Source organism: Pygocentrus nattereri, chromosome 29 (assembly GCF_015220715.1).
Source record: "Pygocentrus nattereri isolate fPygNat1 chromosome 29, fPygNat1.pri, whole genome shotgun sequence".
NCBI classification, from domain to species: domain Eukaryota; kingdom Metazoa; phylum Chordata; class Actinopteri; order Characiformes; family Serrasalmidae; genus Pygocentrus; species Pygocentrus nattereri.
In genome coordinates, this window is record NC_051239.1 from 2179484 (window position 1) to 2203426 (window position 23943).

The following is a 23943-nucleotide window of genomic DNA, read 5'->3' on the forward strand; positions in this document are numbered from 1 at the left end:
ACAGTTACAGACTGTAGTCCATCTGTTTCTCTGATACTCTGTTACCCTGTTCTTCAGTGGTCAGGACCCCCATGGACCCTCACAGAGCAGGCACTATTTGGGTGGTGGGTCATTCTCAGCACTGCAGTGACACTGACATATTGGATATTTGGATATTTTTGGTTAATGGACTAATGTATGTGGAGCAGATAAAATGGACAGGTGCACCTAATGAAGTGGTTTGTCAGTATATGTATTTTAGCATTAATGGTGCTTTCACAGACATGTCCAGATCACCTACTAATACCCCCCATACCATGACAGATTAGCATATTTGTACATGTGAAATGAATTTGATAAGATTAAACTTTAAATCTGGTCTTTGTACTGTTGAATAATTTGCTAATTTACTAATTAATGCTTTCAGTTTGCTTTTGTGTTTCACATACTGTCCCAACATTTTTGGAATTGAGGTTTGTTTTTTAGATTTGTTTGTTATAGGTACACTCTTAAAAAAGATGGTTCTTTGTGAGTTTTTTAATAAAGACAAACGCTTAAATGGTTCTTTCTGTGGCAAAACTGTTCTATAGACTGATGGGAAATATTGTATATAGTTCTGTACAGGACCTTTTCAAAAAAACATTTTAAAAAAATTTAGATCCATTGTCTTTACCAAAGAACCCTTGAAGAACCCTTTTTAAAATCTTGATCAAAGCCCTGGACCACAATTTAAAAAATCTATGCACATAATTCTGTGCTTTCAAAGATAACGATAAGAAGAAGAAGATCAGTACAAGGCCAATCCAATCTGAAGGACTGCCCATTGGACAGGACCAATCCAACCTGTCCAGCTCTGAGAAGAGGAAGAAGGAGGTATTTATTGTGGGTGGCTATATAACTGAAAGTGTTGCTGGTTTAGTTGTAGGTTTAAGGCTTGACTCCCAGATCCAAACATGGCCAAATGGAAAAAAATCAGCATTTTCCTCATCTTGAGTCTGTTGATATGTATTTGTATTGTTGTGAGTCTTGTTGTTCGCCGCCCATACAGAACTGTGGTTGCTGCTGATTCAAAAATCTGCTCAGAAGTCGGACGGTGAGTGTTGCTGAACCTATAAATTCACAAAATGTTGCTCTGTTTTTATTAATCTTATTTGCAATTATATCTGCTTGCCATCTGCAATATTGTGAAAGCAACAATCAGCTCAGTGGCAAATTCAATACAACTTCAATAAAATGGAATGTAATATTTTAAAACTCATCTGGTCAAAAATTGAAAGATTTATTTTTTTCAAATTACTACACCGATAATGGGATGATCACCGTCCACTTTATTTAGGTTTTGTACTTTTAATGGAGAAGATCAGTTAGAGTGTGTTACTTTCGGTTTCAGAGACATCCTGAAGGAAGGCGGCTCGGCGGCCGATGCTGCAATAGCTGCCCTGTTATGCACATCGGTGGTAAACCCACACAGCACCGGCATCGGAGGAGGATCTATTTTCACTATCATGTCGCAAAACGGTGAGGAGGACTGAGAAATCTTCAGATTTATTCACCTGACAGCAAAACGCTCAGGAGCAGTCAGAAGAACGCCAGACAGCTGTGAGCTGTGTCATTTTTAAATGTGTGATTTTCAACACGTGATTAGTATGTTTTATACACATGATGTGTTTTCAAAAGACATCCATAAATCTAATGTGCAGGAGTCCTTCCACCAGTGGAAGTTTGATCAGATAATATCTGTTTTATCCATTTTTAGGTACGGTGAAAGTCATCAACTCCAGAGAGACGGTTCCAAAGACCATCAAAGAAGACCTTTTATCAGATTGCCCGTGCAGTCAAACAGGTAAAACAGAGAATCTGTTACCACTGCCTGTCACTGGATTTACTGGAAAAACATACTTACTGCTTTGTAAGACCTACCATGTTGTCTTTGGTGTCATCTAAAAAAGTTAAGGCATGCACACAAATGCTTTCTTATTATTTGTAAATGCTCAGATAGAGTTCATTTAGAAAGTGGTCAGATTCCTGTCATATTTCCGTTTTTTTTTTATATTTACACAGCTTTTATCAGGGGAGGAAAAGGTACTGAAAATCCTTAAGTATGAGTACTGGTACTGTAGTGATAATTTACCTGAGAACAAGTAGAAATATTAATATAGGAAATTACTCAAGTGGCAGTAAAAAATGTGTTCATTGTAAAACTAATTGATTAATCAAGTGTTTTTTTGCTGCAGTCACAGTTTGAAAATGTTTCTGAGTTGACGTGGAGACATCATTGAAAATATTTCTACAAACAAAACTAATGCCAAATATGAGAATAATAAGCTTTACATTAAACTATATGCAGTTCATGGTCAGAAGATTAGATCATGGCGTGGGTGACGTGCTCATCTGTGAAGGCCCCATTAAAGCTGAATGATACAAACATGTTTTATCAACATCTGCTGCCGTCCAGACGACATCTTTTTCAGGGAAGACAATGTAAATCCACATTCTGCATGTATTACAGCAGCAGTGCTCTGTATTATCTGGGAGCTAAACTGACCTCTCTGCAGTCCAGATCTGCCTTTAAAAATATGGTTTACATGATTTGCATATCACTGCATATATTCCTATATAATCTTAATAATTACCTCATACAGAATCAGACATTTATTTTTACTTAACAGTTAAACAGCTAAGCAGCCTCAAACACAGCTAAAGACACACTAACGCAGAGAGAGAGAAATTGAGAGTGTCAATGCAAGTTTCTTCTCCTCACCTACAGAGGTCACTATCTCCTGAATTCTAGAGTAGTTTTGCCATCTGACCTTCAGTAGTGGCCATTTAGTATATAACCACATGGTCTAGACCTTGTTCTTGGTTGCAGTCAAGCTGAGCAGCTCTAAGCGTTCCGTGTCTGGATATGCTTTCCTGGTTCTGGTCTTTTGCTTTGTATTCTGGTTTCTAAGTTTTGACCCTGCCAACACGAGACTGAGAGTTTGCCATATTAAAACTGTACCTGACTCCAAGCTTTTGTTGTGAGTCTCTACCTGACAGAGAGAGAGACAAAGGCATAGAGACTGATGGAGTCCCTGAATCTGTAAGCTGAGATTGAGGAGTAAATTTGTTAATGTGTTTTAGCTCTCTGGGGTCCATCTATGCCTCAAATGATCTGTCTCTATATCTGTGTCTATCTTTGTGATGATCCAGCTCAGAAATCCAGTTCAAACCCTTCCTGAATCCGTAGAGCAGCCCTTTCCATCCTATCTCATCATGAGATCTTACGAGACTCACATCCGGAGTTATGAGCCTGTGAAGAGGGGCTGAGATACACGTCATCTGCTTCTCACCGTGTGGAGCTGCTGGATTCGTGTGTCCGTCTACATTCTGTGTGAAACTGACCGACGGACACTCAGGAGATCACTAAGGACTGACTGTCACGCTGGAAACCCTTCATTCTTCATTCAGTCCACATCGGAGACTCGTGTGAAACGGCGTCAGAGAGTTTCCAGCTGCTGAAGCTGCTGCAGCGGGTTTGGAAAGCAGTGATGAAGATAACGGAGCGTTTAGATATGAAACATGTGAGAATCACGTTCTATGAAGAACCTTTAAAGGAGAGTTTAAGGAGAGGGGAACAAATCGAGAAAATGCCCCTAAACTCCAGAAGATTATGAAAGTGACGAGCCAGCAACTGTATTTTTTTTTTTTTTTTTACCATCAGCCATGAGATGCCAGTACTCTTACGAATCACTCTGCCACAGACCTCGACTCTTCTCTCTCTCTTTCTTCTTGGGCCTCTGCCATCCTTCAATGCAGTCCAGTCAACATCCAACTGAAATCCATTTTCAGTGTATCTGCCGTTCTGGCCCAGGTGACTTCCCTGGCTACTGACGCTCTCTCTGCCCGGACTCAGCACTTTCAGCATGGTAGCAGTGGTCTCAAGTCTGGGCGGCTTGCATGACTCACATGCCTCTACTCCTGCTCCTACAAACATCATGCCCACTGCAGAGCCAGTGTGTCTGGTGTTACCTTTTGCCTGTTACCGCCTCCCGACCGTAGTCGCGAAGCCAGGGGAGCTACCTCACCGCAGCTCCGTGGGCCAGAGCGGGCTGTAGTTTTACTTTCCACCCGTTCTGGGGTAATACCCAACTTTTGGCTTGCTCCAGCGGGAAAGATGAGTAGAAACTGAGTGCGATGCAGTACCGGCATTTATTGTGGCTGACTTGGGCATAAAAACAAAACAGAACTAACAACTGGTGGCCGTGCTAAAATAAAGTAAACGAGGCAGAGAGAGAAAAAGAGCGTGGCGCTCCCGCCACAGCAGCTAGACGACTACTTCACTCACTCCACCTCCCAGAATACAATGCGTTCCCCAGCATTAACCCCTTACTTGCCCAACACTACCCCCACTCTGGATGGTGATTAACCCTAACACCAATCCAGCACATATCTCTGGTACAGATACTGAGTCAATAAACCAGTTACCCCTAAAGTTCTTGTTTCTCAAGTAGTACACTTGTTACAGTCCACTAACTCCACTTGACGGAGCAAACAGTCCATAGACAATGGATTTGGTGTCCATGAGGTGGTGGGTAGCACAGCATTAGAGTTTTGGTCCTGAGTAGCGAGAAGGAGAAGGAGAGGAGCCAGCAAGTTCATTACTTAACAGTCCAGACAGAGCGTAAACGCTCTTTCTCTTGGAAAGTCTCTGAATGTTCCCTGAAAAGAAGATATTAGTGATTTTAACCTAACACAGTTCTTCCTTACTTTACTTCCGACAACTTAAACTTACAATACATATGGCTCTTATCCCGTTTATTACTCAAAAAGTGCATACATTGCTTACTAGTTCTTTTACAAAATAAACATACATAAACTCTTACAAAAATAAACACGGCCACCCAACATTGGTTTACACAACCATGCCACAAATAAACATTTCATCTCTCTTTTTTTTTTTTCCACAGTATAACAAAACAGTTTTTTTTTTTGTTTTTTTTTCTTTTTTCGAACAGTTCCACTCCCTTTTTCTTTCCTTAGGGGGATACCCAGTCCCCGTATTTCTTTGGTGGTACAATGTTTCTTTTGGGTCTTTTGGGTGTTTGACCCTGAGCAGAATTAGACACAGTCACGGTTGGTTCCTGTTGTGCGGTGCTACCCCCACTGAACTGAATGTCATTTGAACCCTCAGGACTTGGAGGGGCGAACAGAGGGCTGGTTGAAACATTGCTGGTGTCCCCAGCACTTTGTTGATCCATGAACAGGTTGGACAGATCGAGATCAGATGGCACAGTGTCATCAAGGTTAGGTGGTAGTACTTCCACTGGCTGCCATGCTTCAGCATGTTTGAGCGCCCAGGAATTGTCCAATGGAGTGCGAGGGTAGTACGGCTTGAGCTTTTCATGATGAACCACTTTTACTTTAGCTTTTGGGCTCTTCTGAATCCGGTAAACTAAATCATCCAGCTGACCTAAGACGAAGTAGGGTCCCTCATAGGATGGAAGGAACTTCCGAACTTTGTTCCTTACACGCTTGGTTCCTTTTACTAGATGCCATACGGTGTCGCCCACTCTGTAGCGGTTCCTTGAGACATTCTTGTCATACTGTTTCTTGGCTCGCTCAACAGATTGATCCAATATCTCTCTGGCGATCCTGTGAGCAAGTTCCAGTCTGTCGCGAAGTTGTATTACATACTCTGGAGGTGTCTTGGCATTGTGGTGGTCAGGTGGCAGTCCAGCCACAAGGTCAATTGGCTCTGTCAGCTCCCTGCCAAAGAGCATCATGTTTGGGGTAAGTCCAGTTGAACTATGCTTGGTGGCTCTGTAGGCCATGACAGCAAAGGGGATCATCAGGTCCCAGTCCCAATGACACCGTCCTGCAGTAGTGGCTAGATTTTCTGTAGTGTGGCGTTAAATCTTTCCACCTGTCCATCTGATTGTGGTCTGAAAGGAGTGGTACGAGTTTTCTCAACTCCCAAGAGTTCACACATCTTTCGGAAAACTTCCGACTCGAAATTAGACCCTTGGTCGCTATGAAGAGTCTGGGGTGCTCCATAATGACACACCCACTCAGATGTTAGAACCTCGGCCACAGTGACAGCTTGGTCGTTGGGCAATGCATAAGCTTCCACACACTTGGTGAAATAATCTTGTGCCACCAATATGTAACGATTATGACGATCAGTCTCATTCATGGGTCCCATAAGGTCAATAGCGATCTGTTCCATTGGAGCTCCCACGCGCACAGTACCCATTGGAGCTTGGGGTTTCTTGGGAGGGCGAGCCTTTGAAGCGCAGCTGGCACAGGTGCGGCACCATAGATGGATGTCTTCCCTCATTTGGTACCAGTAGTACCGTGTCTGTACTCGTGCCAGCGTCCGTTCCACACCAAAATGACCACCCACTGGCCCATCATGCATCTGCTGTTGGACGTCTTGGCGGAACACTCGGGGGAGAATTATCTGTGGATGAAACTCAGTCTCGTTGTTAGTATAGAAACGTCGTAAAAGGATACCATCTCGCATGTAAAGACACTTCCACTGGCTCCAATAAGCTTTAGTCGCAGGTCCTAACGGGGACACATCTACCCAGGTGGGCCGCTCGCTTCCCTCATCCAGCCAACTCCACACAGGTCCTATATCCGGATCCGCTTTCTGGGCCGCGCGTAGGTCTTCCAGACTCCAGCCTTTGAACAAAGTGGTTGCTTGGTCTTGGTCCACTTGGTAGACAGTTTCCACCATCCTTACCCCGGGTCGGAGTTGTTTCTCTACCCCCACTATACTGAGCCCCAGGGGAGTAGTTGTGCCATTGTTCTGAGTGATAAGGGGTTCAGGATCACACTGCACGGCTCTGTGGTGAACTTTCGGGGTTACATCGGCAGGGTCTGTCATGTTGCAGGGACATGTCTGGCGACAGGGACGACGAGACATAACATCTGCATTTTGGTGGTGGCGTCCAGGTCGATGCACCACTTGAAAGTCATATTCGGCGAGTTTCTCAAGCCATCTTGCTAACTGACCCTCAGGTTCCTTGATGTTAACCAGCCAGCGCAGACTACTGTGGTCCGAGTGCACGATGAAAGGCCTCCCTAGAAGGTACTGGCGGAAATGTCTGGTGAACTCTACGACTGCGAGTAGTTCTCTTCGGGTGGTGCAGTAATTTTGTTCGGTGGGTGACAGTCGCCGGCTCCCATATGCTAGCACACGTTCGGCACCATCCTGCACTTGGGATAAAACTGCGCCGATTCCAAAATTGCTGGCATCGGTATCTAGGATAAGGTCGCCATGGTCACGTGGGTAGCCCAGGACAGGTGTAGTAGTCAGTGAGCTCTTTAGTTGTTCAAATGAGGCTTGGCATTCGGGCGTCCACTGAAAACTAACGTTCTTTTTGGTCAGTTCATGAAGAGGCTTGGCAATAGTAGCAAAATCTTGTACAAATCGGCGATAGTATGCCGCTAGGCCGACAAATTGGCGAACTTCAGACACAGAAGTGGGCTGTGGCCATTGCTGAACCTTCTGGACTTTCTCCGGGTCTGTGGCGATACCTTGCGCGGAGACAATGTAGCCCAGATACGAGACTTGATGGCGGAACAGGCAGCACTTAGCTGGTTTTAGTTTCAGATTGGCTTGGCGGAATCGGTTGAGCACTTGAGAGAGACGTTGGAGCATTTCAGGCACATCTTTTCCCAGAAGGATGATATCATCGAGGTAGACTAGGCACGTTTCCTACTGCAATCCGGACAGTACACGGTCCATAAGGCGCTGGAAGGTTGCCGGCGCGTTGCACAAACCGAACGGCATCACATTCCAAGTAAATAGTCCTTTCCTGCTGCAGAAAGCGACAGCTTTACGTGCCCTGGGTGTGAGTGCAACTTGCCAGTAACCGGAGGCTAAGTCGAGAGTAATGAACCATTTGGCAGTGGAGAGTGTCTCCAGCGTATCCTGGATACGTGGTAGAGGGTAGGCATCCTTTACAGTACGTGCATTGAGTGCTCTGTAGTCCACACATAAACGATAAGTTTGGTCTTTCTTCCGCACAAGTACTATGGGCGATGCCCAGCTGCTATTGCTTGGTGAAGCCAATCCACTTTCAAGACTCTGTTGTATCTGAGTGTCTGATTCAATTTGTTTTTCAAACGCCATACGTCGCGGTTGCTGTTTCACAGGTGGGCCGGGCAAGATTTGGATGTCATGCTGGACAAGACTCGTGCGACCCAGGTCGGCGGGTCCAGTAGAGAACACATCAGCATAAGTACTGAGTAGCTGGGCCAAATCACGCCAGTCGTTAGCACCTAGTACTGAAGCACTGGCTCTATACAGAGGCTGCAGGTGTAGGGGAATAACTGGAAAATTGGGACAAGTTTGAAATGGCTCGGCAGGTGGAACACTTGGAGGGAGCTGGACAACATCAGCGGCCTGGAGAAAACCAGCGATAGCACCTTTGTTGACTTTTACTGGAGTTGTTCCAGGGTTGAATAGGCGGATTGGAACATGTTCGTTTGGCTTGGCGTCCACCACCACTCTTGCCACCAGGAGGCCGTGTTTTTCGACGAAGCCCCTGGTGGGGTTGAGCATAACTTCACCTTGGATATGTTCGCGGAAGTGTGCATACCCCGGGAGGATGTATTCACAGCCTGAGTCGAGGACAGTTGTACATGCCACCCGAACAACATGTACTCTGGGTTTGCTTTGGGGGTTGAAGTAAGGCACCTGTTCTCCGAATAGCACAATCTTTTTGCTGCCAAAGTCCAAGTGAGCTTTAGCTTGCTCCAGAAAAGGGTGACCTAGAATAGCATCAGCTTTCTTTGTGAGGTCTGCCACGATGAAGTTGACACTTACTGTGCGTGTGCCAATCTGGGCTGGTAGGCCAACTTCTCCACAGACATCCACGCTCTCTGAACCAATGCCCTGTAACGACTCTACAGTGGAGAGCTGCAAGGACGGCTTTACATCGTCATTGATCGCATTATAGTATCGCAAAGGTAGCACATTTCTTCTAGCTCCAGTATCTAACAACGCACATACTTCCATGTTGTACAATAGCATGTGAATACACATCTCAAATCCCGTGCATTTAATGTGAACGACAGAAGGTGTATCCTGGCTCTTAGCCGCTTTTAGAGTTGTGTGTGGATGAGCAGGCATTTTTGGTGAAGGACAGCTACGTTTCATATGCCCAATGCCCTGACAGTTGTGACACTTAATGTTGTTCCAATTTATGTTTCTGTTTTCATTGAACTTTAATTTGTGTGGTTTGAAACGTGAGTTCTGGGGCCTAGTGACATGTTTCACAAAGTATGTCCTCTGGTTCTCATCCTCAACTTCACTATCCTCTGCACCTTCACGCACAGTAGCAGTTCTGACTTTACGTTCTGCTGTCTGCACACTTGTCTGCATCAGTCGAGTAACACTGGCAGCTGCACGTTTGGTTGTTTAATACCTGCGAGCCAGCTCATACGCCCGTGATAGGGTGCGTGGATGGTCCTCCAATAGCCTCTCTACAACTCCAGCCTCGCCCAACGCGTTAGTGAACACTTCCACACCGATTCGCTCCTGCTCTGCTTCAGACCAATCTGCATACACAATAGCAACCTTCTCATATATGTCATCTCTTAGTATATGCAGGGGTTCACCTGGTTTGCGTACTCTCTGTCTCAACTCAATTCCTATAGCTGCAGCATGCTCAGAGGAAGACCCGTATGCAGCTTCAATTTCCTCCACTATGCGGGTATAACTCCAGCGTGCGGATCTTGGATTTTTATGGACGACCGCCCCTGCAGCTCCTGTCAAACAGAAGCTCAACTGTACAGCCATTGTCTTTTCTGACCAATGATTAGCCTTAGCACAGCTCTCAAAGCGGTGTAGAAACTCTTTCCATGACCCTGTACCATCAAACTGGCCTGGTTGCAAAGTAGGAATTCTTTCTCTCTGAGCTGTGCTTTCACTCTCACTATCAGATGATATGTCATAATGTACATGCCTGGGCTGTCTAACAGCAGAACTGGATCTTGAACGATTGAAGGTATGCCCACTTTTAAGGTAAACTCCAGTACACTTGACATCACACTGGACGCATCTGCACTGTCCCGGTGATTGAGCATTTAGATTTCTCACTGGTGGCATTTCTGGAGTAAACGGTGAAACAACTGGTCTTTTGTGCGGCACTGGATGGTAATTTGCAGTTATAGGAGTGCTCTCTCTGTAACAGCTAGGTTGCACATCACTAAAGGGGTTAATATGTGGCACGTGTGACATCTCCGCTACAGGTTGATAACATTTCCCATCTTGAGTGTTTTTGGAACAGCACTGGGTGCAATAGCCCGTACAGTGTTCATTTTGATTTAGTTGTGACTCAATTCCACTGTCACAGCACGGGGTAATCTCACCACACAACTTAAATGGATTAGTTTCTCTCTTTACTTGGTGTGAGTGCGAGCTTGACTGTGCTGTAGCACACGTGTTTACTTTCACTGAATTATGGCCATGGACACTGTTGCCATTTTCATCATTAAACTGATTCATCCAGTTCTCAAATGAGATATGTGGCCGTCTACTCTCATTCCTAGTTACTGGTGATATGAACGGGTTAGAGCAGGCTGTTACGCTCTCGCCCTCGTGTTCTGCTCTGCCTCTGGTAGCCGCCATTACCTCTCTCTCTATCTGCACACACTGAACTCGTAGTTAGCCAGTTAGCCACTTAGCCGCTAAGCCTGCTACTGTATCAACAGTCCGCTTCACTTTCGCTGTTTACACTTACTTCAGCAGTTCGGTACAATTTCAGCTTCATGGACTCACCCACGCCGGTGGAGTAAAATCCCGGACGAGCCCCCAGTGTTACCTTTTGCCTGTTACCGCCTCCCGACCGTAGTCGCGAAGCCAGGGGAGCTACCTCACCGCAGCTCCGTGGGCCAGAGCGGGCTGTAGTTTTACTTTCCACCCGTTCTGGGGTAATACCCACCTTTTGGCTTGCTCCAGCGGGAAAGATGAGTAGAAACTGAGTGCGATGCAGTACCGGCATTTATTGTGGCTGACTTGGGCATAAAAACAAAACAGAACTAAAAACTGGTGGCCGTGCTAAAATAAAGTAAACGAGGCAGAGAGAGAAAAAGAGCGTGGCGCTCCCGCCACAGCAGCTAGACGACTACTTCACTCACTCCACCTCCCAGAATACAATGCGTTCCCCAGCATTAACCCCTTACTTGCCCAACACTGGAGAGACGAATAGCTTTGCCTGGACTGAATAGAAGAGCACTCCAAAATTGGATTTAGCTTCCTGAGTTGTGGCAACTATATCCAGCTCTGTAAACTGGCTAAATACATCACAGAAGGCACTACCATAATTTGTGTGTGTTAACCAAGGACTGTTTGCCCCTTTTTCATTCTGTTGATGAATGAACTCTTGCATGCAGGGTGAGTGAGGAGGAGTTAATGAGAGGACACTAATTATTTATAGCAGATATTGTAGTGCTTGTGCCCTAACACACTGCCATAGAATAGAGCACTGGCAACAACAGACTGGTAGAAAAGCCACAGCAGAGATACCTCTCTCTGGTGGTACATACAGGTCGGACTTTAGGTAGTTGGGGTCCTTTATGTAACATAGACTATTGGTGCGTTCCAATCGGGAGGCAGCTGTCTAAGTAGGCAGTGATTTAAGGCAGCATTTGCGCTCCCGAGACGAAGGCTGTCCCGTTCAGAAAGGCAGCAAAAGGCAGGCCCCATCACTGTCCCTGTCTTATCCTTGTTAGTGTCCCTGTCCCAGTCCTTTTCTCACGGCCTAACCTTGTCTGTGCCCTGATCCCCATCTCCACCCATGTACAGGCCCTTGTCTCTTCCCTGATCCTGTCCCGGGTTTGTGTTCCAGGCCCGTCCTCTGTCCAGGCTCCCACTGCAACATTTCCCTCCACCTCTGCAGTTATTCTTGCACACAGACTGTGCATTGGGGAGGGGCTCTGTGGCCATTCCCCTGGTCAGTTCGGCCCCTTTCTTTCTCTGAGCTGGTTTCATCTTCTTTGTTCTTACCTAGCTCTGCAGATAAGATGCAGGTTTTAAGATGGTGGCTCCTACTGTTTTAGCTAAACTTTGATCTTTTTCTACATGTTATAAATAGGAATGTCATACAATGCAAGAAAATGTAATGATGTAAAGACATTGTAAGATCCCCTTGGCTGACAGTATGTGACTTGAGCAAGACACCTAACCCCCAAACTCCCGGGGTGCTGTGGATAGGGCTGCTCCGGGCAAGTGTGCTCACTGCCCCCTAGTGTGCGTGTTCACTAGTGTGCATGTATGTGGGTGTTTCACTGCACGGATGGGTTAAATGCGGAGGTCTGTGTGCAAAACACCGTTGGCAAATGGTGAATTGAAAATGTAGAAAGACTGCCTTCTGCTGCCCAAAACAACAAGAATGTTAGTGAGTTTTTCGCTGCTTGTTTAGTGAAATTCATCCTCCTACTTTCTAAAATGAAAGGGAAGCTCTGGTTCAGTGATTAGAAACTTATTTAACTTCTCGTTTTTAGTCGTTGAGCTCCATTCACTCCCTTTCAGTGAGGACTCCCTCGCAGACGCCCTCTGCTGTTTAGCAGTGCTGTTTTTTGATATAAGGGGGGAAATAAGAAGCGGCCCGGCTCCTCATAGACCGGCTCACGACTACAAACTCTCAGAGATCCACCTTTCAGTGTTCGTCTTCTCCGGACTTCTGATTTGCACTCACACCTGTTTCATTTCCCCTTGTCATTTCGTTCAGTATATAAGCCCAGGCTTTCACCACCCATGTGTGTACTGAGCGCTTCTCTTGTGCATCTGGTTGCTGACCTGTGTATGACCCCTTTTCTGTTTCGACTTTCCGCTTTGGATTTACGACTGTGAATTTGGACGACCCCTTTGTTATTAAAAATCTTAATTCAAGCCTCTGCTGTGGGCGTCTGGGTCCATCCGTCACCGTTACACACAGGCAAAATAAATCTATTATTAAGTAGATCAGTTGGTGCTCTATACGGTAGAGCAAAATGTCTGTGAAGTCCATTAAATAATTTTAAAGGGTTTTTTTTTTTTTGCAATTTTATTACCACAATACATCCAAAAATGTGTTTCTCATTACAGACATTTTGCATTTTTTCACTTTTTTCCATCAGCAAAAATGAGTTTGTATTACTTTTAATTAATTAAGGTAATTGTTTTCCTTGTCAACAGGAAGGATGTGAACCAAAACAACAAAAAGTTGTGTCACAAATAAAAAAAAAAAAAAACACATGACGGCCGTCAGTGTGTTTTGGTATAAAATTGCACAATAATATATTTACTGAAAATGTTTTTTAATATAATTAGCTTTGTCCAGCAACACTACCTTCAAACATGATCGTGTTTCAGCATTGAAAAATTCAGTCACTTATATTGAAAAATGTTATTAAAAATCAATTTGATATGAATTGAATGAGGTTTGTAACCAGGCGTTGTTGTTGTTTGTACGCTGAAGGAATTCCTTGTCGTGAAATGTGTTGTGTTATACGTTCTGTATCTGTGTGAATGCGCTGAAGTTGTATTTTAGGCTGCCTATTTTGTGTTGACCCCTACATGGTCATGCTTGTCACACCTGTTACTTGGCTCTAATCTTGGCATCAGACCAGCTATAAAACTGTGTCAGTCCAATGTCTTATCGGCTGGCTGGGTGTCTGGTACCTAATGAATTAACTTCACCTCTCCAGACAACAGGCTGGTTCCATTGGTACCGTGAGGGTTTGGATTCTTCAACATCCAACAAAAGAAACCATTAAAACACTAAAACGACTAAACCAAAGCTGAGTCCCAGTATTTGTCATTTTACGCTTACTAGCAGGATAATAAACACAAAGCGTACAAGCCAGGTGCACAGATAGACTTTGCACTGGATTTCATGAGATCGATCGTGATGCCTCTACTGATGCAGTACTGATGGTCAGTGACCTGCAATGTGGAAATCCCACCAATAAAACGCCAATAATCTATGTATGAAAGTGTCACGTTCAAAAATGTGGTTATTTGAAACAACAGCCAAACATCACGTCAGCCCTCCACTGAGCTTTCAGTATGAAAATAAACAAAGACTCTGAAGCTCTTAAGGTTATAACTCACGCATGCTGGTACCTGAGATTTAAGCTCCAGTGATGAAGCCTCACAACATATGTGTGCTCACCACACTGTGATTCAAAGAGTGCTCTCTCTCTTTATCTCGGTGTAGGAGGCATTAACTGGATGGGCGTTCCCGGTGAGATCCGTGGTTATGAGCGTGTGCACAGGCTGTACGGTCGTCTGCCCTGGTCCCGACTGTTCCAGCCCACCATCCGGCTGGCCAGAGAGGGGGTCAAAATGTCCAAAATAGTTGTACGCTACCTAGATGGCATCAAAAATCGCGGTGCACGGTATTTCACAACATTCAATGATGCACGTACATACAAACAGGACACAGAGGAACTCACTTAACCATAAAGCCACCAATACACCAGACAGGCGTGACGTTCTGACCACCTCCTCGTTTCTACGCTCACTGTCCACTTTATCAGCTCCACTGACCGTATAGCTGCACTCTGTAGTTCTACAGTTACAGACTGTAGTCCATCTGTTTCTCTGATACTCTGTTACCCTGTTCTTCAGTGGTCAGGACCCCCATGGACCCTCACAGAGCAGGTACTATTTGGGTGGTGGGCCATTCTCAGCACTGCAGTAACACTGATGTGGTGGTGGTGTGTTAGTGTGTGTTGTGCTGGTGCGAGTGGATCAGACACAGCAGCGCTGCTGTTTTTAAACACTGTGTCCACTCACTGTCCACTCTATTAAACACTTCTACCTTGTGGGTCCACCTTGTAGATGTAAAGTCAGAGACGACAGCTCATCTGCTGCTGCACAGTTTGTGCTGGTCATCCTCTAGTCCTTCATCAGTGGTCACAGGACGCTGCCCACAGGACGCTGCCCACAGGACGCCGCCCACAGGACACCGCCCACAGGATGCTGTTGGCTGGATATTTTTAGTTGGTGGACTATTCTCAGTCCAGCAGCGACACTGAGGTGTTTAAAAACTCCAGCAGCACTGCTGTGTCTGATCCACTCAGACCAGCGCAACACACCACCAGTGCAATGCTGAGAATGACCCACCACCCAAATAGTACCTGCTCTGTGAGGGTCCATGGGGGTCCTGACCACTGAAGAACAGGGTAACAGAGTATCAGAGAAACAGATGGACTACAGTCTGTAACTGTAGAACTACAGAGTGCAGCTATACAGTAAGTGGAGCTGATGAAGTGGACAGTGAGTGTAGAAACGAGGAGGTGGTCAGAACGTTGTGTCTGTTTCTCTCCCTCTTTGTGTCTTTTTCTCAGTCAGCTGTTCGAGGACGAACAGGGAAGGATGCTGAAGGAAGGGGACACTATGAAATTTGAGAAACTTGCCGATACTCTGGAGGAGATAGCAGAGAACGGAGCAGATGAATTCTATACAGGAGAAACAGCCAAAAAGCTTCTCTGCGACATGCAGCAAGCAGGTGATGAAGCGCCGGGTTTAGATCCGTTTTTCTGCCTGACTTTGTAAATGGTGCCCCACACATATCGGGCTAGTTTTGAACGTCTGTGTTCTGCGTCGTTTATTTACAGGGTTATTCGGCTTAGGACTCTTATTCTGAAGGGAGGGACCTGCCTGCGTTATGCATAGTCCAGGAAGAACTGGGTCAGTTGGCGCCGAGGGCTGACGGAGAGCAGACATTAGTTGAGAGACGTCAATTAGGCCTTTAGCCAAAATGCTCTTCACGTACGGCGCAGCTGTGGCCAACTACAGCTGATGAATAAAGCACAAGGACTGGTGCATAAGCTGGGTCTCCTTTAACAGCGCTGAATCATGGTGCTTTATTAATCCGCTGTCGTCGGCCGCAGCCACGCCTTACAGAAGCAAAGCTTTTCTCTGCCCAGCAGCTCGGTCTCTGACCCAGCCTTGCCATCTCCAATAAGAGCTCTTAGCTAAATAAACCAGTGAACAAATGCTGAAGAGCGCACAACCTCCACTAAAAGTCTTGAACACACTGCACTATTATTTGTTTCTACTGTTTTTACCATGTCTTCTTTTGGGCCATTGGGTGCTGTGTTCTTCACGACTAAGGCTAATTAAAAAGCATGATGATGACCCCCTGATAGAGTTCTAGTTTAGAGACATCTTAACACAAAATTAACCATACTGACCACCATAATGACCCACCGCCCACACACAGCAGCAAACACCTCTGTTATCATCTAACACGTCCCCGATGTCAGTCGTCATCAAACGTCTTCCTTTATAATAAAAAAGCCATAACAATAAAAATACATAGAACTAAACAATAAACTGTCTAATTATTAACTATAATTAGTCGTGGGCTGGAGGTCAGGGAACTGGCCCTGTGACCAGAAGGTCGCCGGTTCGATCCCCAGAGCCGACAGTCCATGACTGAGGTGTCCTTGAGCAAGACACCTAACCCCCAACTGCTCCCCGGGTGCTGTGGATAGGGCTGCCCACCGCTCCGGGCAAGTGTGCTCACTGCCCCCTAGTGTGTGTGTTCACTAGTGTGTATGTGGTGTTTCACTGCACGGACGGGTTAAATGTGGAGGTGAAATTTCCCCGTTTGTGGGATCAAAAAAGTATCACTTAACTTAATAAATTCCGAAACACTGTAGTTTATGAAGCCATTTAGTAATAATACTATACTGCTGTTCTCTATCTGAGGCGATGAGTCTGAGGATTAAATCAGCCACAACTTCCCTTTTACCAAATTGGTTTTGTTATCCTCCTCAGACACCAATTAATCCGGGCTGCACTGCTGCTCTCGGCAGCTTTTATTACTTTAATAACTGATGGTGGTAATTAGCCTTCCAGACCAGCAGGAAAGTAAGACATAAGATAAACTTCTTGTTTGAGTTTTCCCGTTCCACCTTAAATGGGGCAGAAGTCACTTTATGGTGTCTGAAGCTGCACCATTTAAGGTGGAACAGTTACGGATTAAGGAATGCTATAACTTACCAAGCTACAAAGCTTTAACTATTATTGTAAATGAATAATAGAGTTAAGACCCCCTGAATAGACTATTAAATGAAATCAGCTTTATATAAAACCACAGGAAAAACGATCACATCAGCAGGTTCTCTGGGCCTCATTAACCACACGACCTTATCTACATAAACATCACACAGACACGAGCGTGGATCACTGCGTTCCCTCCGCTATATAATCCTATCCCACTTTCTGAGAGCGATATTCCTGAAACAGTGGAATTTTGGACTTTTTCTTTCTTAAACTGCCGCTCTGTAATGGTACTGAATGCAGTCCAGCAGCGATGTTGACCTCCCCCAAATGTTGGCACCGTTGATGTGCCTGGCTGGACCTGACGTGGCATCTAGGGATGTATATCTATGGGTGCAGCACTTGTGTCAGGCTCCAGTCCTCGCAGGCCGAAACACTGCAGACTTCAGCTCACTGTCTTCTCATTAAACACCTGATTCAGCTCATCAGCTGATTAGCAAAGCCTTCATGAACGTTTGAACGTTGTTCTCTGCAGCACTTTGGCCTGGAAGGTCTCCAGTTTTACAGCATCACTGAACATCATCAGCACGTATTCAGCCTGGCTCATCACTACGTCAGGCTTTGCGCACAATTGAGAAGATAACTGTTCACATTCACTGCAGGTTCAAAAGTCCCAGCTCGCTGCAATTTAAGCCATTCAAGCAATTCAAGTTTAAGCAGTTATACAGCTGTAGTACAGATCAAACCCTAGTACCTGTTTGGGTTCTCAAGCTCTCAGGCTAAACCTGACAGCTCCACAAACTGTGTATATCTGTGTGTTATATGTGGGGTGTTTAAGGTGGAAGTATCACTCTTGAGGACCTGCGCTCGGTCGAGGTGTCTGAGGTGGAGCCCTGGAAAGTGTCCCTGGGCGATTACACCATGTACTTCCCCCCTCCACCTTCAGGGGCCGCAGTGGTCAGCTTCATCCTCAATGTTATGGAAGGTGAGGGAAATGTGTTACCAACTGATCCTGTTTTCAGTTATCAGGACTGATGATTGATGTCAAGTAGGCCGTTCTGTTTTTTTCAGTATTTTGATGTTCTGTGTGTTCTCCAGGCTACAACCTAAATCCAGCCTCTCTAGAAGGAAAAGAGCGTGTGCTGACCTACCATCGCTTCGTAGAGGCCTGTAAATTTGCTAATGCACAGAGGAAGTTAATGAAAGACCCCAGATTCAACAATGTGACGGTAGGTCCATTTGGATGAGATGCCTGATTTGTATGGTGGTGGAGGGGGGGGGGGGGGGGGCTCTGGTTTTACTAGTCTTTATTGCTCCCCAGGAGAAGAAAAAAATGCACTCAAATTGTCGGTTAGTCATGTTTTAAAGGGCCATAGGCATAAAATCAATCAGAAAATATCAAGGTAAGTGGTGTTGGTTGGCATTCTTCAATATTCACCGGTCAGGCCCGACAATCTGACCACCTCCTCGTTTCTCTGCTCACTGTCCACTTTATCAGCTCCACTTACTGTATAGCTGCACTCTGTAGTTCTACAGTTACAGACTGTAGTCCGTCAGGTCATTTCTACACCCCAGCACTGACACTATAACGAAACAAAAGATAAAAGAAACACGTACTAGCTTCTATGAATAATGCAACGTCATTCTATAGAAATGTCAATTTTTCTGTCCCTAGCATTTGCAGATATATTACACTTGAAAAACATGTTAGGGTTACAATTTATTTATATTTTAAAATATTATTATATTTTATTTTATTGGTTGCACCTTCTTGAGCCTCAATTTATAAATATTGTTTTTTAAATCAGTGCTATAGAATTCCAATCACCCCAGAACCAGAGCTCGTCCCCACAGCCATGTGTGAAGGCTGAGGAAATATTTTGAGATAAAAACACGTTTTTCTGCAATTTTAACCACAATAAACTCTACATGACTGCGGAAATATATGATTTAAATTATGTAAAGAAACAAAAGCCAAATAAATATTATAAAATATATAATAAAAGTCCCCAGGAGTCGAGTCACTGGTGTTACTGCGTCTCTTATTTTGAAATAAGTCACACTGATGACGTCACTCGACCTCCTTTGACCTGTTTTCTGAGGATCTATGGAGAAAAGCTCATGGTGAGTCCACTGTGTCTCTCAGTTCTCAGAGATCTTCTCATTCAGCTCATGATCTCATATGAAGCTTCTAGCTGACGTCACTGGTGTGACCGACTTTATTCTGAGGTCACTGTGAAAAAATAGAAACACAAATGGATTAAATTCCATATTTTAGTGGACGTTCCCTGATGGACAACGTGTGGTTTGATGTTCTGTAAAATGCATTGATCATTAAAAACGTCTCTGGTGTTTCCTTTATTATGAGGAACACCAGAGACGGTCAGTAACACCAGTGACTCCTATGGAGCGACAGAACAGTGGACGTTTCTGTAGAATCACCCAATAGGCTGCTTCCTAGGAAACGCAGAATACAGTGTAAAAGATTTTGTTTTCCTTAATAATATTCCAAATGTTTGAAAAATACCATCATTATATATATATATATATATATATATATATATATATATATATATATATGACATAATTTGAACATATCTGTTACCCTTTACATTGTTTGTAAATTTCATGATGAAAGGACCAAAAGAAATGAGCCCATATTGATTGGAAAGATGTCTGGTTCCATTGATTACATTAAAAGTGAAGTATGTATCTTCCTTCTCCTGTAAAGTTACCGTTTTGAAGATTGAGCAGTGAAATATAAGCTCTTCCTTTTGGATGTATGATAACAGGATATATTAATAAGCATATTAAGATTGTTTTGTTTCACTGGGATGAAAGAAATGACCCAAAAGCTGTTACTTTTTTGATGTCCTGTTGTTTAAACCCGTCCTCAGTGCTGGACACCATCACCAGCTTGTGTGCCTCTGTGTATGTTGAACAGAAGGCCTACGCTATAACTAGAAAGGAGTTTGCTGACCGCATTAGGAAGAAGATCACAGATGACCAAACCCACGATGCCCAGTACTACAGCGTCACTCCTGAAGTGGACACACAGGGCACCTCTCATGTGTCTGTGCTGGACGAGGATGGCATGGCTGTGGCCGTCACCAGCACCATCAACTACATGTAGGCACATCCACTCTCACTTTAGCCATAATGCTCAGCAATGTGCAATCCAGGCAACAAAGGAATTAAAATACAAACCTGCTTCCAAAAAATTTGGGACGCTGTGCAAAATGTAAATAACAATGTGCTGATGTGGCAATAATTTAAACCCTATATTTCATTGAAAATAGTACAAAAACAACTTAAATGTTGAAACTGAGAAAGTTTATTGTTTTATGAAAAATATTTGCCCATTTTGAATTTGATGCCAACAACACTTTCCAAAAAAGTTGGGACTTGGCCTGTTTACCGAGTCCATCACCTCGTCTTTAACAGCTCTGTCAGTGTTTGGGAACTGAGGAGACGCTGCTGTAGCTCTGACAGTGAGATGTTTTCTGTTCTTGTTTGATTCAGGATTTCAGCTGATCGTCAGTTTCAGGGACTCATTTGTCTAATTTTTCATTTCATAATGCGCCGAATGTTTTCAGTGGTGACTGGTTTTCAGTGGTCTGGACTGCAGGCAGGTCAGTTTAGCACTCGGACTCTTTGACTACAGATGATTCAGCATTAATGGTGCCTTCACAGATGTGCAAGCCACCCCTGCCATGTGCACTAGTACACTTGCATACAATCATGGATGATGGCTTTTTAAACTATCTACTGATAAGTTCTTAGTCCATCATAAATGAGCTTGTGCCCAGAGAAGGTGGAAGCATTTCTGGATCCGGTTTATATAAGGTTTCGTTGTTGAATGGTCGTATTTGGCAGTTGCGGATGCAGTGATGAACTGTGTTCACAGACAGTGGTTTTCAGAAGTGTTTCTGAGCCCATGCAGTGATTTCCACTACAGAATCATGTCTTCAGGCCCTCAGGTGGCACTTAAAGTAGATCCCAAAGATCACAGCCAGCAGATACCGTTTTCAGTCTTGTCCCTTGCAGAGATTTCTCAGGATTTTCTGAATTGGTGAACCCCTCCTCATCTTTACTTCTGCAAGACTCCGCCTCTCTGAGTTGCTCGTTTATACCCAATTATGTTACTCACCTGCTGCCAGCTAACCTTACTAGCATTACACAACTTTTCCAGTCTTTTGTTGACCCTTTCCCAACTTTTTGGAACACGTTTAAACGTGCTCAAATTCAAAATGGGCATACACTTTCAAAAAACACACACACAAAAAAAATCTCAGTTTCAGGAGTAGAGTTTCAATAAATTTCCCATCATAGCAGTTTGTTTTTATTTTTACATACATAAGGACAAGGCACTGATGATTATTAACCATTATTACCTTTTGTCTTAGGTTTGGATCTGGAGAGTTTTCACCCCAGACAGGTGTCATCTTTAACAATCAACTTGCAGATTTTTGTTACAGAGCAGACAAGATCCAAACTGGTGAGTTGCTTGTCTACAGGTATTTTATAGGCAATTAAATCACAAAAAAACTGAAATACTAATCGTCGGTACTAAAACTCAGAGGAAAATGATAAGCTTGGTTCTTTAGCTTCACACACCAAACCTGCAGTAGAAACCTGGGTGTGATCTTAGACTCTGAGTAGGCAAAGTTCAGCCTTTTCTCTCTCAGAGCGACACAGAGAAACATGCATTTGTTACAGCAGAGTTGATCACTGTAATGGTCTTCTTACTGAACTTCCTAAGAAAACAATACGTCCCTTACAACTGGGACAAAATACATCAGGAGCCTAACAAAAACACCACAGAGAGATCAGATCAGTCACTTTAAAAGAGCTGCACTGGCTGCCTGAATCATTCAGGATAGATTTTAAGTTTTTAATCTCCGTCATTTTCTTATGATTCTACAGTAATACTTCATTTCTTGTATTACTGTTTAACTTTATTTACACAATAACAGTAGTACTTCTAAGTATGAACTAAAACAATGATATGTTTAAAAAATGAAATTGATAGAAAAGAAAGTATTCAGACATCACAAAAGTACTGTACAACATTAGTACTTGCAGAGCTGTTGTCAACAAGAAGTGATGAGCATTTTGCGACATTGTGGCTCAGTTTTGACGTGTTCCTCCACAAACCGTCTTCAGTTCCTACCGACTTATTTCAACCTGCAGTCCCACAGTAAAAAAATATTTTGAAGAATGAAGGATGTGCAGCATCTGTGATTTCCAAAAGGAATTTCAAAATTTTGATAGGTCAGACCACAGAACTTTTCCACTTCCCCTCAGTCCATTTTAAATGAGCTCAGGCCCAGAGAAGGTGGCAGCGTTTCTGGATCCTGTTTATATTTGGGTTCTTCTTTGTGTTTTAGAGTTTAACAGCGTTTGTGGATGCAGTGATGAACTGTGTTCACAGTCAGTGGTTTTCAGAAGTGTTTCTGAGCCCATGCAGTGATTTCCACTACAGAATCATGTCTGTTTTTAATGCAGTGCTGCCTGAGGGCCCAAAGATCATGGCAAAAAGCAATAAAATTTCTCAGCTTCAACTTTGATGTTGTCTTTGCCTCATTTTCAATTTAATTAAGAGTTTAGATGTTTGACATTCTGGTTTTATTTATTGTTATGCAAAGAATCTTTTTTGAAAACAGGGTTGTATATGGGTTACAGTGTGGGTTGAAGTTTTAAACTTCAAAATAATATTATCCATCCATCCATCCATCCATTCTCTAAGCCGCTTCTCCGTCAGGGTCGCGGGGGGTGCTGGAGCCTATCCCAGCAGTCTTAAAATAATATTAAAGGATTGCTTATTGATTTCGGTAGCAGTCACAACAAGGTGGGTTCAGCACATCTCTATTAAACATTGTCTTTTTGTGTGTAGGTGAACGTCCTCCCTCCTCCATGGCTCCCATGATCCTTCGCTCCACAAAAACAGATGACTTGATTATTATTGGAGGGTCAGGGGGCACCATGATCACCACCGGGGTGTCCATGGTGAGTTTGGGTCCAGAAATGGGCTCGCTGCAGTTATCTGCTGAGCAGTGCTTTGAATTCTTATTCATATCTTATTCGTAAAGTTTAGAGAACTGAATGCTGCGGTGTTTTTCTGACCAGTGATGATCAGATCACTTCAGATGTCATTTTTCTAGCTTTGTTTTGAAGCCGTTATTCTGATATCGCAAACCTATTCAGGCTCTCGCGAACTACCTGTGGCTCGGAAACAGTCTGGAACACTCCATCGCTAAGCCTGTTGTGTTTGTGGACGGCAAGAATAGGCTCAGCTTTGAGACCGACTTTGACAAGGTAAGAAAGCTGTACCACCTGGACCTCGGGACACTTCGCTTATAGACAGGTCTTGCATGCGAATGTCGATGACTGTGTTTATTCTCTCTCTTGCAGGACGTCATAAAGGCCCTCAAAGACCTTAAAGACACAGTTAAATACCAAAAGTATTTCTATAATGTGGTCAACGCTATATCAAAGCAAAGAGGCACCATCTACGCTTATTCAGATGTTCGGAAGGGTGGCGAGGCTGTCGGCTACTGATCTGTTCCTCCTTTACCACAGAAGATCACAGTAATTCAATTTTGGCATTTTTGCAAGTGTTTTGTGTGGAAGTAAATCATGTGTTTGGAACAATAAAAGTTTTGGGGATCATTCTTTCTTTCAAGTTCTGATCAAAAAAGCATGAGTAGAAGATTTGTATAACTTCTTCTTTGTGAGTCTGAGATGAAGGGTTTTCCATTGGATTTGATCTTTGATTTTATTCAAGTGAATTTCCTAAATATTGATATCGGGTCTAAAATGAGACTTTCTTTGCAATGTAATGATTTGAGTCGCACGACTTGGACTTGAGGCACATTTCCTGACGTAGGCACATACTATGGATTTAGTCGGTCATTGATTTAGAAATGAAATAAACTTGAATGTTGATTAACTGCACTGTCAAATATACT

At 44.0% G+C, this 23943-nt stretch overlaps 1 protein-coding gene across 1 annotated transcript; it reads left to right on the forward strand.

Annotated features, from left to right (window-relative positions):
- Nucleotides 1-921: 921 nt before the first annotated feature.
- LOC108414651 (glutathione hydrolase 5 proenzyme-like) lies at nucleotides 922-23631 on the forward strand. The gene is made up of 12 exons (XM_037536115.1): nucleotides 922-1072; nucleotides 1370-1497; nucleotides 1736-1822; nucleotides 14175-14355; nucleotides 15310-15470; nucleotides 17811-17957; nucleotides 18071-18201; nucleotides 19917-20101; nucleotides 21379-21470; nucleotides 22869-22981; nucleotides 23180-23290; nucleotides 23387-23631. The coding sequence occupies exons 1-12, from the start codon at nucleotides 933-935 to the stop codon at nucleotides 23531-23533; spliced, it is 1623 nt and encodes a 540-aa protein (XP_037392012.1). The 5' UTR covers nucleotides 922-932; the 3' UTR covers nucleotides 23534-23631.
- Nucleotides 23632-23943: the final 312 nt, after the last annotated feature.

Excerpts from the sequence above, each read along its gene's own strand:
- LOC108414651 (XM_037536115.1), top strand. The coding sequence starts at position 933 with ATGGCCAAATGGAAAAAAATCAGCATTTTCCTCATCTTGAGTCTGTTG. Across the intron at positions 1,823-14,174 it reads TTGCCCGTGCAGTCAAACAG|GAGGCATTAACTGGATGGGC; the intron begins GTAAAACAGAGA and ends ATCTCGGTGTAG. Across the intron at positions 14,356-15,309 it reads ATCAAAAATCGCGGTGCACG|TCAGCTGTTCGAGGACGAAC; the intron begins GTATTTCACAAC and ends TCTTTTTCTCAG.